At 39.5% G+C, this 15638-nt stretch overlaps 1 protein-coding gene across 1 annotated transcript in view; it reads left to right on the forward strand.

Annotated features, from left to right (window-relative positions):
- Positions 1-15638, forward strand: part of PIGL (phosphatidylinositol glycan anchor biosynthesis class L) — a 72716-nt gene that overhangs the window by 41420 nt on the left and 15658 nt on the right. Inside the window, exons 3-4 of the mRNA XM_072431025.1 lie at positions 9829-9919; positions 13868-13935. Of these exons, the coding sequence (XP_072287126.1) occupies positions 9829-9919; positions 13868-13935 (159 nt within the window). The remainder of the gene's footprint in view (positions 1-9828; positions 9920-13867; positions 13936-15638) is intronic.

The following is a 15638-nucleotide window of genomic DNA, read 5'->3' on the forward strand; positions in this document are numbered from 1 at the left end:
TCCCCTTCATTGGTTTTACGATTGTTCGTCTTTCGTGGATCTGCTAGGAGGGATCCATGAACGACATCGGTTGAGTACTGTACACATGTCAGATTCTTGTCCGATACCAGGCCCGAGGCAAATATTAAGCGAGAATCATCTGTTGTGTGTTTGTAGCCTTAGATTAGAGTTAGGGACATTTTTCACAGAGGGGTCTTGACAAGGCAGTGTGGCTTGCACATAAATTTGTAAATGCATGCAGCTAAACTTTCTGTTTTTAATGCAGTAGTAAGTGTGCTAGACATTTTTTTACTGAGAATCTGAGCCTTAAACAGTGGGGCCAAAAATCACCAGCTCTTTATATCAGTTGTAAATATGGTGCTAGATGTACAAAAGCCCGTGATTTTTGTTCCGAATACTTTTCTGGAGCTGAGATTTCAGCTAAAACCAAACGTGGCTACAAAGCTTACAGTAATAACTTTGTCTATAAGCTAGAAATTTATAATACCTCCCATTTAAGTATAGGTTTTCTGTATTATCCTTTTATTTGTTTTTAGTAAAGTACATGAAGTTTATTTGTAATTATAGCATTGTTTAAAGTACTTTTTTGAGCTTGGCAGCTCACGTACTTTGTAATTGGATTTCTTCCAGGTGAAGTGTACCGATCAGGACACTGAGCAATGCCCTATGTTCTTTTGTTAATGAGGTATTCTGCAATTAGATATGCGGTAGGCTCACACATTGCAAACTTTATCTACATTCTCGGGCCTCTGAAATGCTCCTTTTCTCTGTAACATTTGCAGTGCAATAGTAAGCAGTCCAAGCAGTCACCCTAGTTGTTTGCCATTTACCATCTACCTTTATATACTTTGATGATAGAGGATATAGCTAAAAGGTGGCACTGTCCTTCCCAGCCATATATTGAACATACGGTTATGGAAACGTATGGAACAATGCTACACCCTCACTAGTTACTTTTAATTTTTAGATCAGGTTGCTGCAAGACAGATCATGGTGGTGGGCCAAAAGAAACCAAAAATTCCACCTCTTATCCAATGCAAAAAGCAACAGAAGCATTCTAAATATGCATGTCTCTTTTCCTTTGCAGATCTAAAAAAATAGGGAAAATATTTCTCATTTTAGGATAGGATTACCAACATTTTCTTATTTACTTCTGTGGCCTTCTGTACATCTCTATAAAGAAGATTGTTTTTCCTCCAGATTTGCCTTGTGTGCAAAAACCCAAGCGTGCTATTTCAGGCTGGTTAGCTATCATCAGTGCAGTGTATTGAAAGGTTTGAAATAGAGGTTATGGACTGATATGGAAAGTATAACAAGGTCATGGTGAGGTGGATGAAAAGGAACCAAAAAGCCCCCATATAATTAGCCTGAAACACAAACGAGCCTTTTCAAAACAAATCCCTCCCTGCTATTACAGACACAAACAAAAAGGGCTCATTTTAGGATATTGGGTGGTACCATGCATATTCCTGATGTACTCATTTGCTCAATTTTCCTCAGAATTTGTTGTGCAAACTTTTGATGTTTCCTTGGCAAGTCACCTTATTGTGCTCTGATGTTAGTTTGTCCCACTTCAAGCTAATGTACTATCATCCTCTTCTCTGAATTCTAGAAAATTCACACAACCAACTTTCCAGTGAAAACAATGGTCTTTTTGTTCTTTAGAGTGAGTGAGCCAGCATACGTCATTGTTTCCACTTTGGGATACAGTATTGCCTATTGTTTACTCAGTGTTTCAAAATTTTTGCAGAAATGTTTATAGATTGCACTACAAGATTGTCCCACCATGTGTTCCATCGCTTCTCAGCCTTTTGGCTAAGATCAAGCATACTTTCTATTCTTATAAGTTTTCAGGAGTTGTCATGTAAGACCAGGGGATGGTGGATCAGGGACCAGATGGTGATGCTCTGTATAAGACAGAAGCCTAAGGCTGGGTACACACGTGCAATATTTGTCGTTGGAATAGAACTTTCACTGTCCTTTCCAATGACAAAAGTCTGCATGACGCATGAACGAGGTGAGCGAGGGGGGGGGGGAGAACGACGAAGCAGGAGCCTTCTGTGCCTTCAGTTTTAATTTGATCGCTCCTTGTGCGTCGTCCGTGGACTGTTGTCTGAACAACAGATGACGAGCGCTGTACACACACCAGATTTTTGTCCAGTATCAGCCCTGAGGTGATTATTGGTCGAGAATCATCTGACATGTGTACATAGCCTAACTCCTCTGAAAGAGGGGCCAGAGGAGGCCAGGGACCACCCTAAGAAGGAGCTTCCAGACAGACCCAAATCAATGCCAATGGGGACAGAGAACCTAACGATCTGGCCGGGGGGTCTAGAGAAGTACTGAATGCTGTGGCGTGTCGTTCCCTTGGCAGTGGCGACCCGGGGGCACCAGAAAATCACTTTGGGAGTGATGACCAGCTGAGATTTCTAGTTCACTTGCTAATTTCAGCACTTTGTCTTCATTTAGAGTTAGCTACGTTAGCTCTTAAGGGCAATTTTTAAAACCTTGTCCAGTGAGTTGTTCACTTGTGTGTTTTTATGTCACTTGAATGAAGGGTGCTGGTAGCCTTATGGTCCAACCCTGATGTTCTGGAGAGCTCCTTGGCCTTTTGGTCAGTTGCTCTCCATTGGTGGGAGTCTAACTTCAGAGGAGCTCCCAGCATACTTGGAGGGCTAGAAATGGCTATCCAGCAAGGAACTGGACCTGTCTGGTTTTGGCCAGGTGGTTCAAGTAACCCAGTGTTTTGTCTGGAGCATTACATCTCTTTAGAGGAGGACCCTTGTGCATATGTTTTGTGTTACTGTTTTTGCACTTTTTTTTTGTTCACCAGGGTTTATGCTTCAAATAATGTCACCATGGGATTCAAAATTAAAAACATTGTATTCCATTATTCCAAAATTGTATTCCATGATGGGTTATTTTCTATGGTGTTTTTTAGTTTTAGTTCTAAACAGGCTGCAACCCTTGTCCTTGCCAGATGTTTCCTCCGAATGCAATTATTTGTTGTGTCCAGTCCGTCTGAAGAATAAACATTCATCTTGCCAGTAATGTTTTGTCCATGTTTTCTGAAGTGACAGCCTTTCATTCTTGTTTTGCTAGGTATGAATACTGTCTGCTTCCAATTTCTTTACTAATATTGCCACCACATCTTCATTTATATCCTTTATCACAATGCTGCCCTTGTTTTTTTTATTATCGACAAACCGTTGCTGCTTTCAGTAGCAAAAAGTACCAGTGTAGGTATGAACTCTTATCCAAGTAGGGTATTAACAACTTAACTGGGGCAACAAGGTCAATGGGCCTGATTTATTAAAGCTCTCCAGATCTGGAGAGGATACACTTTCATCAGTGAAGCTGGGTGATCCAGCAAACCTGAAATGGGTTCTTCAAATAATTTGCAATTTGCTAGCAAATGTTTTGCTCCTGGACCAGATCGATTACAGGTTTGCTGGATCACCCAGCTTCACGGATGAAAGTGTATCTTCCCTAACCTTGGAGAGCTTTATTAAATCAGACCCAATGAGTTTGTTTCACCATGCATAAAAGTATGGGGTTTCTAGCAATACTGAGAGAGGTTGGTGGGGTGGTCAGGTTATATTAAAGTGCAGCATTTACAAATCATCTGCAGTTACTTTGATTCATATGGTAATGATACACATTTTAAGGTTATATATATTTTAAACAAATCTATTATTACAGTCAATGCAAATCGTTTCTATAGATGAGAATTCTTTTTATGTTGATCTGCTGACTTTTTACCAAAGTTAAGTGCATATATATTCTGTGTAATACTGATACTATTGTAACCCCAGCCTTTGCTTCCACTCACTCACATGAACTGCTTTTGTAGTCACAGATTCATTAACAACTCAATAGCCTGTGGTTGAGATGGAGTTAAACCATTGTGTGTGGGGGTTCTCCGGTGACAAGGGGTGGGGTGCATTGGTGACTTCCTTTTCGTAAAGCACGTGATTTATACCTTGATCCATCATGCCCGCTTGGCAGCCAGGACATCAGGACCCCAGGGACAAAGGGCCAGGGGGGTGGAGGGGAGGCTGGGCCCACTGACATAGACAAAATGTGCTCAGCTGCAGTCCATCACACTGCTTTATCTGCACTCGGTGACCTTGAGCTTACAGTTCTTATCACGTGTTAGAAAGCTGGCTCCAGCACATGGGTTACATAGTTTCCATGTCATGGTATTTCACATTGACTCTCTCTAGGTTTTCCTAGACAAGACATTGCAAGTGTTGCTGGCCTTTGAAACCTAAGGACACAGGCAGACGTATTAAAGGCTCCTGGAACTCTGTTTTGGCCTTCCATAACCCTTAAGATTATATATTTTATCCAGCAGTGAGGAAAATTATGCAAGTTTTCCATATCTGATATAAGGACCAGTGTAGAGGCCCAGAACATTGTCTGCCAGAACATCAGTGGAATTTGTTGTCCCTTAGGCCAGCTGGACACTAAAAAAAAATATTCTGAAAAAAACGAAAAGTCTTTAGCAATTGATAATTGAGTGGGGTTAATACATAAGATATTTAGTGATTTTTTTATTTATACTTTACTTTATATTCTTCCCCATTTTCATCCAAAAACAGACAGTGACGGGGGTTAGAACAAACTATAACATGATCGTTGGGATACCATTGGTTAACTTTTATAAACATTTAAAGTAAACCCTGACTGAACGACATTTGGATTGCAAAACCTACCTAGGTTTTTTATCCTTTATTGCATCTTTGTGGTGCTGATTTGTTGCAGCATTGTACAGCCAATTTTATCCATATGCATACATGGATGAATATTTGACCCAAACTCATTAAAGTTTCTCCTAAAATGCTTATCTGACCATCACTACCAGCACTTTGTCATAGAGTCTCCCTAATGTTTTGAATGAAGAACTGTTATTTGCTAAGAAGTGCTATCACATTCATATTTTTTTGTCCTTAATCAGCTGTGTTTATCGACCTCTCCATTCCTATATCCATAAGGTATAGTTTATTCTAAACATGTTTGTAGGCTCTTTGGGCCAGGGTCCTCTCCTCCTCTTGTGTCACTGTCTGTATCTGTCTGTCATTTGCATCCCCTTTTTAATGTACAGCGCTGCGTGATATGTTGGCGCTATATAAATCCTGTTTATTAATAATAATAATAATAATAATAATAATGGTTTACCTAGGAAGAGGTTCCCGTATATGTTAAACAGAAGGAATGCTATTTGTGTGTTAAAGTCCAGGGCTAGACTGTGAAGGTTTGTGAAAAGCATGTGAGCATTGTTGGTGAAGGGTGAATGTTGGAAGCATTGATATTGTTTCTTCCAGCTGTAGGGTTCCAATGAACTGAAGTGACCTTTATCTGTCACTGTCCCCATTCCCGAGACAGAACAGACCTCTCAGACTCGGGCAAAGACCCTCAGGCCTTTCTACGCCCTGTCACACCTAATATTAATGTATCCTTCCTGACCCCATTTCGCTCCCATAATGCTTAAATGTTTTTCACTTGGCATTTTTCCCAAAATAAATCTAACTTCATTATATTTTAGGGGAACAAGCAGGCCAGTCTGGCACCATCACGCCATCCTTTGTCTCCTTATGGTCATTGACTGAAACCAATTACTTTTCCTTTTTTTTTAACACATTTTAACAATAATTTTAGACAATAATAGCCTGTATGAATTATATTTCCAATTTATCCATATCCCCTATAATGTAAAAAGGTTAGTTGTCTATTGGCAGAAGAGATTTCCACGTGAAATGTTTATTTAAAAGCATTTGAATTCAAATTGTTAGTAGTACAAGCATTAGAGTTATAAATGATATTACTTTAACCCCACATGTGATATATTTTTGATGAATATTTTGAATACAGCTTTGCAGCTTAAGCTACGTATACACATCAGAAGATTCTTGCCCAAAACAAAGAGTTTTGATCCTCTTGGGAGAAAATCTGACATGTGATGCCCATGTATGTGATATGTGATCCCCATTTGTGTTACATGTGATGCCCATGTGTGTGTGACATGTGATGCCCATGGGTGTGATATGTGATCCCCATGTGTGTGTGACATGTGATGCCCATGTGTGTGACATGTGATGCCCATGTGTGTGACATGTGATCCCCATGTGTGTGACATGTGATGCCCATGGGTGTGACGTGTAGCAGATTGATGAACAACCAATCAGGAATAACTGCTGTCCCTTCCTATAGAGGAGAGCACATTGGGATACTTCTCACACACCCTCCTCTCTCAGAACAGAATGTTAATGTGTGTACAGTGGTTGTTTGTTCATCTGTCATTGAAAACAATTGATCATTTCCAGTGACAGTATTCTGTGTGTAGGGGGCTTTAGTTAGTGGACCTTCCTACTTTGGCATCCTGGGTTCAGGATTTACAGACAACCCAAATACATAGATGCGAGCTGTGTTGCCTGCCAGAGGATTTGTAATGTTGTCCATGCAGTCTTGAGACTTAGGTTACTCTGGCAGCTGAGCAAATTTGTGACCTGATCCTTTAAAGATCTTTTCCAGTTGAAGAGAACCTGTTGTGTCAGACTTGTTATTTCTACAGCTATGCAAATTATATGTGCATTTCATTTATCCTATCCATGTTATTCACATGTTTACACATCCAAAGGCCTTGAGACTATTTTGGGTGCTGCCATGCATGTGATGTGAGCAGACTCACAGCTGTCACTCATATTACACTCTGTTGTTTTCCTCTTCATTCATCCACCATAGCTAGTAAAAGACAATGTAGAAAGAGTTACTAATGCAAATGAAAAAAAAATATAATTTATGTTAGGAAAAACTTTATAAGCATTTTAAATACGCAGCGCTTTACAATGTCCATAGTCATTTCACTAGCTGTCCCTCAACTTCTTTACTTTTACCTGTACAACCTTTTTCTTTAACATTGATCTTTATTATTTTTAATAATCGCTGTAACAACAGAATAAACTAGACACATCTGGAGACAATGGGGGGTAAATACAAATACAAGGGGTAAGGGGATAACGAACTGCAAGCAAAACAGCTGGGGGTGTCTCCCCCAAGTGTCCATCAGTAAGTTTCAAATGTTCCATTGAGAAAAATGTCCAATGAGATCATGGTACAGGTGGTAAAACAATAATTGCAGACCTGAGGTGTTATAGAGGCTAAGACAAAATCTAGGACAGAACAGCAACCCCATACCAGAGGCAGTTGGTACCCAAAAAACGCACACTATTGAAAGGTCCCACTCACAATCTAATTAGTGTCTCAGGCAAAAGACCAGGGTGGCTATATTCGATTGCAATGAACTATCAAAAAGAACTTCTCATAGATTATGATGGTGTCCAGTCTAGACTCCACCTCTCCATAGGAAACCTGGGGAATTCTCCTGGCTTGTGCGAACACCTTTTTGGCTGCCACATACACAAAATTGGTTAACTTCCGTTAAGGGTGACAGAGAGTCAGATCTGAAAGATGTACTATTATATACAGCTGATATACTGATCTCCAAAAAGCAGATCATTTGGCTGTATATTCTTTTTAGGTAGTACAGCTTTTTCACCTTCCCACCTTCATCCTGTGAATGGACATTTCAGAAACAGCAGAATAATAAGGTATCCTCCTGCTCTCAGCATATGTACAGTACACATAAATGTCTCATTGTGTCACCCCTTCCTCTTTCTTTCTAAATGCTACTATTGGGAGTATGATAACGGATAATATCAGGTATTTACAGCAACTCCATTAGGAAAATCACAATTGCATCATAATTTATTTATTACATAACAGTGTTAATTAGTAAACGTTGCATCTGTTTGGAGGTCAGCTTTAAGGATTGGCACAACTTGTACAGAGAAGCAGTCAAAGTAAACAAGGTGTGTACTGTAAACAAGATTGCACTTTTGCAAATCCTTTTGCTGACGTCTGTAGTTTCCAGAAAAGCACTCTGCTCTGTTTACAATGTCATCATTTGGAAGCGTATTTTTCCGTGTATGTCAAGGCTACACTTGAGATAAGAAATGGTTCCCCTACTGTACATACATATTGTATGGTTATGCCTGACTAGGTGAACAGTACCAGATTCCACCGACAGATGTAGCTGTGCATGATATCTGGAGTCATGGATCCTGGAACATGCACAACTGTGCTTGAGTTCTGTAAAATATGTTATTTTAGTTTGCACTGACAATTAATCTATCTATAAAACAATGGCTCTTACAATATGAATGTAGTATGTAAAGCGCTCTGTAAAGAAGGGGCCCAGCACTGAAATACATCAGTGGGAGCATCTGTTCACAATGTTTGTGTTTGTTGTGTAGGGGACAGATTTTATCACTGGTGGAGGGTTGCCTCTTAGGCTGTGTAAAAAATTGCAATTTGTGTCATTGGAAACCTTCTTTCATGATGCACAGTGGCACCCTGCTTTGATTTTCTCCATTGACATGTTTAGCGGTGGTTTTCCACCAGTTGTTCTTGAATCCATTGAAAAGACGTTGGGTGACCGATGTACATATGGCAGATTCTCGCCTGAAGTGAGCCCAAACATTCGTATCGGGGTACAATTATCTGATGTGTCTGCATAGTCTACTCTTTGCTGGAACTAGAACCTCTGCAGGTGGCTTTTATCGTTATCTAGGTTATGTACACACGTCAGAGGATTCTCCTCCGATTCTCACCTAATGTCAGACTAGAATCTGACGTGTACACCAGCCGTCCGACGTCATTCATGGATCTGTCCTGGCCGATCCACGAAAGACGAGCGTCCGCAATGGAAGTGAAAGGAGGAGAGCACAACAGGGTGCCGCTCCTTTGTTCTCCCCCTCCCCTTTCCATAGAACAGAACAGTGCTGTATTTACACCACTCATTCATGCATCTTTTAGTCTTTAGTCATCGTGAAAGATCCTTTCCAATGACAAAAATTTAACGTGTGTATGCAACCTTACTCATTTCAACTAATACTTGTAAAGGTTTGGACAAATGCCATCTTGGATCCGCTTGCTGGCCCCTCAGGAGGAGATATGATAATTTTACTTTAACACAACATGTGTATTATAGGAGCCATGTCACAATATTTCTATACATGTTTCAGAGAACTACTCACCTACCTCATTGTGGGTCTCTTTTTCTAGCTGCATAGGTGGGATCTTATTCACTTGCAGAGACCTTTCATTCTGTAGTGTTTCCATCAATCCAAGAGTGTCACTTTCTCATCCATCTGTTATGGGAGCATTTAAGTTGCTGTTTTCCTTGCAGTTTTTGCAATTCTGCCATTCGCAAGCAGTCACCAGCCGTGGGTTTGTTTGTGTGACATGTCCCTACATGCAATTGTTTTATTTATTTTGCAGTAATGTTTTCTGACCTTCAGCATCTAACACACATAGTATTTGTTCAGTTATTTAGGTCTGGTATCTTCCTTCCCTTTTGATTGGGAATGCCAGGATTATGTAATTTATGCATGTACAGAAAAGTTCATTCATCCCAGCCCCCAGCATCGTGCATGAGCAGTGTAGTGTACATTCTCAAAAAGATTGCGAACAGGCAAGTGAGAATTCTCTATTACAGAAGAGACGTCGTATATATCATTTGCAATAAAAATACTTGAATGTATGAAAATTTTTAATTTCTATATAAAATCCTGCTTTAAACTTTATGCACATCTCTCATTGTGAGCAATTTACCCGTCCTTAAGAAAAATGTAAAATCTCCAGAAAAGCAGTTAGGAATTTTAATTTTAGAATGCAACAAACACCTACAATACATGTAGTAAACCATGTTGTTTTGGAGTATCACTCTAATTCTTTATACTAATATAAGCATTTTCTCATTTCTAGAAACCTTCCTGATAATCCTGATGTACAGTGGGACAAGCATCTCCTTGCAGATCTAATTCTAACTCATATAAAACAGAAGAATGTTGATTTGGTAAGTGTTAGGATGTTGTATCTTTTATCTTTTTTTAATTTCTTGCACAGCACTGTAAAATGTAGATGTCGCCAATGTTTTTGGCTTTAAAATAGATGTTAACCCAATCAACAAAATCTTTTATAAGCTTTAGACATAACACACTACCTGTGGCTCCCATTTATTCATATTCTTTAAGGGACAGACAGTGCAAACCTAAAAATCTTTGGGCCTCCCAGCAAAACTTTGTATGGGACTTCTTGTGAGAAAAAGCTAATAGACATTTTTAACGATAGCAAATGCTAAGTGATGCTACGGAACGAGTTGTGCTCCTTGTCTCCCCTCATCTTCTTCACAATCACAGTCATTCACAATTTTTTCACTTTCTTCCTTTGCAGAGGGTTGGAGTTGTGTTCCCCAAGTCGGGTCCACACCTGTCACCCCACCCCAACAGGGCTGATAGTAACGCCTATCAGCACAGATACCAAATTGTTCTGGAAATCAGTCAAATGCATATTATCTTCAGAAACAGCAAAATAGCTCAATTAATGTACAGCACTGCCTAATATGTTAGTCCTATATAAATACTGTTTATTGTTCATATTAAACAGATTGCTCAAAGTGCATCTCCACTTTGACTGAGAAAAATACAACCCCTCTATATTGAAAGAATTTGAACAAAATAGCTCCTTGTTTCCCCATATCCTTTGCAAACCGATTTCTGAATGGAAGGGTCTGGTTCATTTTAATCATCAGTGTCAGAACCCTAATCCCTATTGCTGGGAATGTCTAAAACCTAACTTGTATCTTAGTGTGGATTTAGTGCAGAAAATCAATGACTACAACCTAGAAATCATCCATTTACAAATGCCTCCAGGATGCCATCCTGTACTGAATTTTGACATTTTTTTAGAAAACTTACAGTAACTGCAGAATGTAATAAAAAGGTAAATTTTACTAATATAAAATTATGGACAGCATGGTGGCCAAATTGCTACCACTCATACCTTTGCAACAATAGGGTTCCATGTTTAAATCTCAGCCAGGATACTATCTGCATGCAGGTTGGTTTATTGGCTTCCCCTCCAAAAAACTTGCCTTAGACTGGATTGATGACACATCACTATGCTAAGGATATTAGATTGTTAGCTCCTCTGATGAACAGCTAGCTGCATGGTTTTGCATAGGATATCACCAGTATATAAATACAAGATAATATTATTAATAATACAAAAACGTTAATGTATTTTTGTACAATTTTTTTTATCACATTTACCCCAAGTCAATCCATTTAAGCTATTTTCTTCCCTGTTCCCTTCAGTACAATGTAAGGACACAGAAGACATACCAGTAAATGTGCAGTACATGTGCCCTCTAGTGGCGGAAGTTAGAGATATCACAAATTGTTATTTAAAGAAACTTGGTACATATAAGAAATAGGTCAATTGTATGTGTAGCTAAAACTTTTATCGTTAGGCTTGCATAGCATGGAGAATGGTAAGAGCCCACTTTTAGGTTGTATTGTTATTGGTGCAAGTGCATGGAAAAATCAAAACTGTACATTTCCAGAAGAAGAACTGAGGCTACGTTCCCCTCTCTTTGTAGATATTAGCCTTCCCTTTCCATTCTTGTTGCATGTCTCTGTTGGAAAGTGTGGCATTTGCCATTTAAAACCATCTTAGGCCAGAAGATTTGTCAGCTTTTTAGACTGGAGGAATTATGAAAAAAGTGAAGGTGCACAACACTGATCTATTGCATGAAAAAATGTCATTGTGACCCCTAATATCCCTGAATATCAGGGGGAAGTGATGAGACCTAGAGGATGCTGGCACCTACATCAGGAAGGAGAAAGACAAAGAACCTCAGAGCCTTACCAAAAATATCAGAATATTAATATTATTATTATTAATAATAATAAACTGTATTTATATAGAGCCAACATATCAATCTGCACTGTGCATTAAATAAGGGTTTACAAATTACAGACTGATACAGACAATGACACGAGGGGAGGAAAGGACCCTTCCCAGAAGAGCTTACACTCTAAAATGTGTGTATATATATTTTGGAGAACTTACAACTGCCCTGACTCCTGCATTGCCTTGGTGCTATGAAATGAGCTTATGTGAGCCAGTGCATGTGCCATGTGCCAAGTCATCATAAGTATTGGTAATGATTTGGGAAGACATAGATAATAGTTCAGCAAACATGTTTTTATTTTTTTATTATGGTGTGTAATGTTGGAGGTGTTATGTCTCCAATGTTTCATTATCAGTGATTAAACAGGTGTAAATGTGTCATGATATAGAATGTGCATTTCATATTGGGTTGAAGGTTGTGAGGGATGGGGGGAAAAGGAGTTCAGGGCTGGGTTATTATATTGTAGGTTGTTTGAGAAGGGTCTTTGGTAGAAGGAGGTGGGGTGTTAGACGGGGGTGTATTAAATGAAACTGGGGTTAGAAATGGAAATACGAGAGAGAATGGGGAAAAAAAGGTGTGTTAAGGGAGGCACAAGTTTAGGGTTTATTAGTTCCCCTCTCCACAGATACAGACCCCTACATCCGACCTAAAGGCTGTTTAAGAATCTTATATCTAGGAGTGGGTGGGAATATACAATGTGAGTGTCACTAAGAATACAGCTGAGTATTTTACTGATCATGATGTCATTTGTTTTCTTGGAAGGCAACTGTTCTTTTCTCAGGCTTTTTTATAGCCTGTATATGCCAGGGATGGTTTTATTTGTTTTTCTGATTGCAGGGTGTATTTAAAAAGTGTTGTCTGATAATTGAATAGCTTGAAAATATATCAAGAGCCCAAATGTTTGTTTTCTGTACAGTAGGGAATGATTGAAACCCTGTGTTTCTCTGCTGGGTAAAAATACAACAACATGTAAAAGATCTCTCCTAAAAAAATTCCCATGTAGACCACTGGCACCATAAGAGTTCTTTTCATCAGCTTCAGAATATTGGTGAAATTACAATCAACATCTCCTTTATAATAATCTATAAGTACTAAAGTAATATTAAGTAATAGGTACAAAATCCAGGTGCCATGGGATGCCTATTCCTTATAATCTAAAAAAAAACTTCCCGAACTGAGCCATATACTCATTCACTTGTGTCTCATTCATTCCCCCCTCCAGACACTGCAGCACAGAGTGGGAGGGTTTTGGCAGCAATGTTCTACTAATCCAGAAAGCAATGAGCAGGACTGGGTGTTGCTGGGAGATAATTGTCAAGTGACAGACAAGTGAATCAGTAGTGATGCTGACAGCCAGTCCTCCTGCACTAAAGCTACGTACACACAATAGTTCTCGCCTGATAATCAGCTCATGGAATCACAGAATCTGGCATGTGTACAGCGTCAGTGGTTCATCGTCAGAACGACCGTCCTGGTGGATCCACGGAGGATGGACCACTAACGGTCAATAATGGAAGGGAAGGGGGGGGCACAGCAGGGTGCCGCTCCGTCGTTCTCCTCCTCCCCACTCCATAGAGCAGAACAGTGCTGTATGTACAGCACTCGTTCATGCATCGTGTGGTGCTAGTCATTGGAAAGGATCGTTTCCAATGACTATTATTGCACGTGTGTATGCGGCTTTACTCAGTGTACCACTGTAGTGTAGCAGACACAGCTTCTATGAGAGTAGCAACTCTGCTCTGAATCCAGGAGCAGTGCAGCATTGTTGCCAACCCATCACAGGAAACTGCATTAGGTGCTTTTTACTTTGTGAAAACTTTAAATGCAGATGTGCCTATATTTAGGTGTTGCTGCACATATTTACACATAGGCCATAGTTTCAAATTAAGGTAATGATTTTCTTGTGATACTTACCTGCAAATGAGTATTGTGAAAAGGCCATAGTTGCTATAGGCATGACAGACCTTTATTTGCAAACACTTGTTTTTATATTCTTCCTTTATCTGTTACTAATATACGTTTCTCAGACAAAAATGTGATCTATTTCAGGTAATCACATTTGATGAAAAAGGTGTTAGCGGACATTCCAACCATATTTCCTTGTACCACACTGTAAGGTAAAGACTTTTATTTTTTTTCAGCTACAACTTGCAACTGCACACTAATTTGTATACCTAAATCCATCTTTATTTTTTAACACCAAGGCTTCTATTGACAAACTTACTCATATGTTTGATATTTTTTTCTGTTTAATTCCTTTAATGGTATTTTTAATCATGTAATTATTGGTAGCAATTACACTATTACTGTAGCAGTACACCCACGCACACTGGGCTTGATTTATTAAAGACTGGAAAAGATCGACTATCATAGGAAAACCCAGCAAACCCAAATTAGTTAGCAAATGTTTTTACTCCTTGACCAGATCTATTCCAGGTTTGCTGAATTACCCAGGTTCTCCCATGTGAATCTATCCTTCTCAGTCTTGGAGAGCTTTACATACACAAACACACAGCATACACATAAATACATGCACACATTACTTACCCCTGTGGCATGTCTGGCTATCCCTGCCTATTAGCATACACTATTGTCTATATCAATACTATTAGCATACTCCACAGGAAAAACAGTTAAATGCTGTGGTCTGCGGTGCCAACCACCAACAGCCCAAGGAAAAAAGGATTTCAACCTAAAACGACCCAAGATCTTCCATAGAATAAAGCATTGAAATAAGCAGCTATAAATCCAGTTAAACACTGCATCGCACTCCTCAAAAGTCAAGGTCTGCATTCCAAATTCTTCAGGAAATTATTTACACGCACGTATCAAAACCATACCACACTTATGTATAGAACCCCGAACCAGTGAGAAACCTCAAAGCCATAGGCAGAAGAATCCTTTCAGAATCCTTACAGTGAGGTGATATGAATAGTCAGCTCTATGGAGATTTGGGTTAAAGGCAGAGATTTTGTTTTACAAGCAGTCATTTCTTGTATGTAGACAACTTTGCAAGCAATTACATTCATTGAAAGCAATATTAGTAGATGGATATAACAGCTAAAACTGTATGCAAGTCTTAGGTTTTGTACACACGCCTAATATTATATTATTATTATATTAATAATAAACAGTATTTATATAAGGCCAGCATTATACCTAGCGCTGTACAACAAATATGGGCTGCAGATGACAGACAGATACAGACAGTGTCACAGGAGGAGGAGGGAACCCTGCCCTGAAGAGCTTACAATCACACAATAGGAGGTGGATATGGAATGTTGGGAAGTAGTGAGGGTTTAAATGACAGAAGAAGACAGGTAGGCAAGTTTGAAAAGATGGGTTTTGGGAGCTCTTTTAAATGAGCAGAAAGTAGGAGCAAGCCAAATAGGACGAGGAAGACCATTCCAGAGACTCAGGGCAGCCCTAGTAATGTCTTGGAGCTGCGTGTGTGACAAGGTTATGAGTGAGGAAGTCATTTGTAGTATTAGTCATTGGAGGAGTTAAGAGCGCAGTTACAATCTAAGACAGGGGGTGTCAAGCTCAGGCCGGCGGGCTAGATCTGGATCATTACCAAGAAAATACCAAATGTTTACTGGCCAAATACCAAATACCAAATGTTTACTGGCCCACCAGTAGACAGCGCATGCACCGCTAATACTACAAATCCCAGAATGCACTGCTGGTGGGTCAGTCAGTACCCACAAGCAGCCCCTCCTCTGTTGTTATTATTATTAAACAGGATTTATATAGCGCCAACATATTACGCAGCGCAGTACATTAATTCGGGACTAAGACTGAAAGATGAACAAACAAGATT

This window comes from Pyxicephalus adspersus, chromosome 1 (assembly GCF_032062135.1).
Source record: "Pyxicephalus adspersus chromosome 1, UCB_Pads_2.0, whole genome shotgun sequence".
Classification (NCBI taxonomy): domain Eukaryota; kingdom Metazoa; phylum Chordata; class Amphibia; order Anura; family Pyxicephalidae; genus Pyxicephalus; species Pyxicephalus adspersus.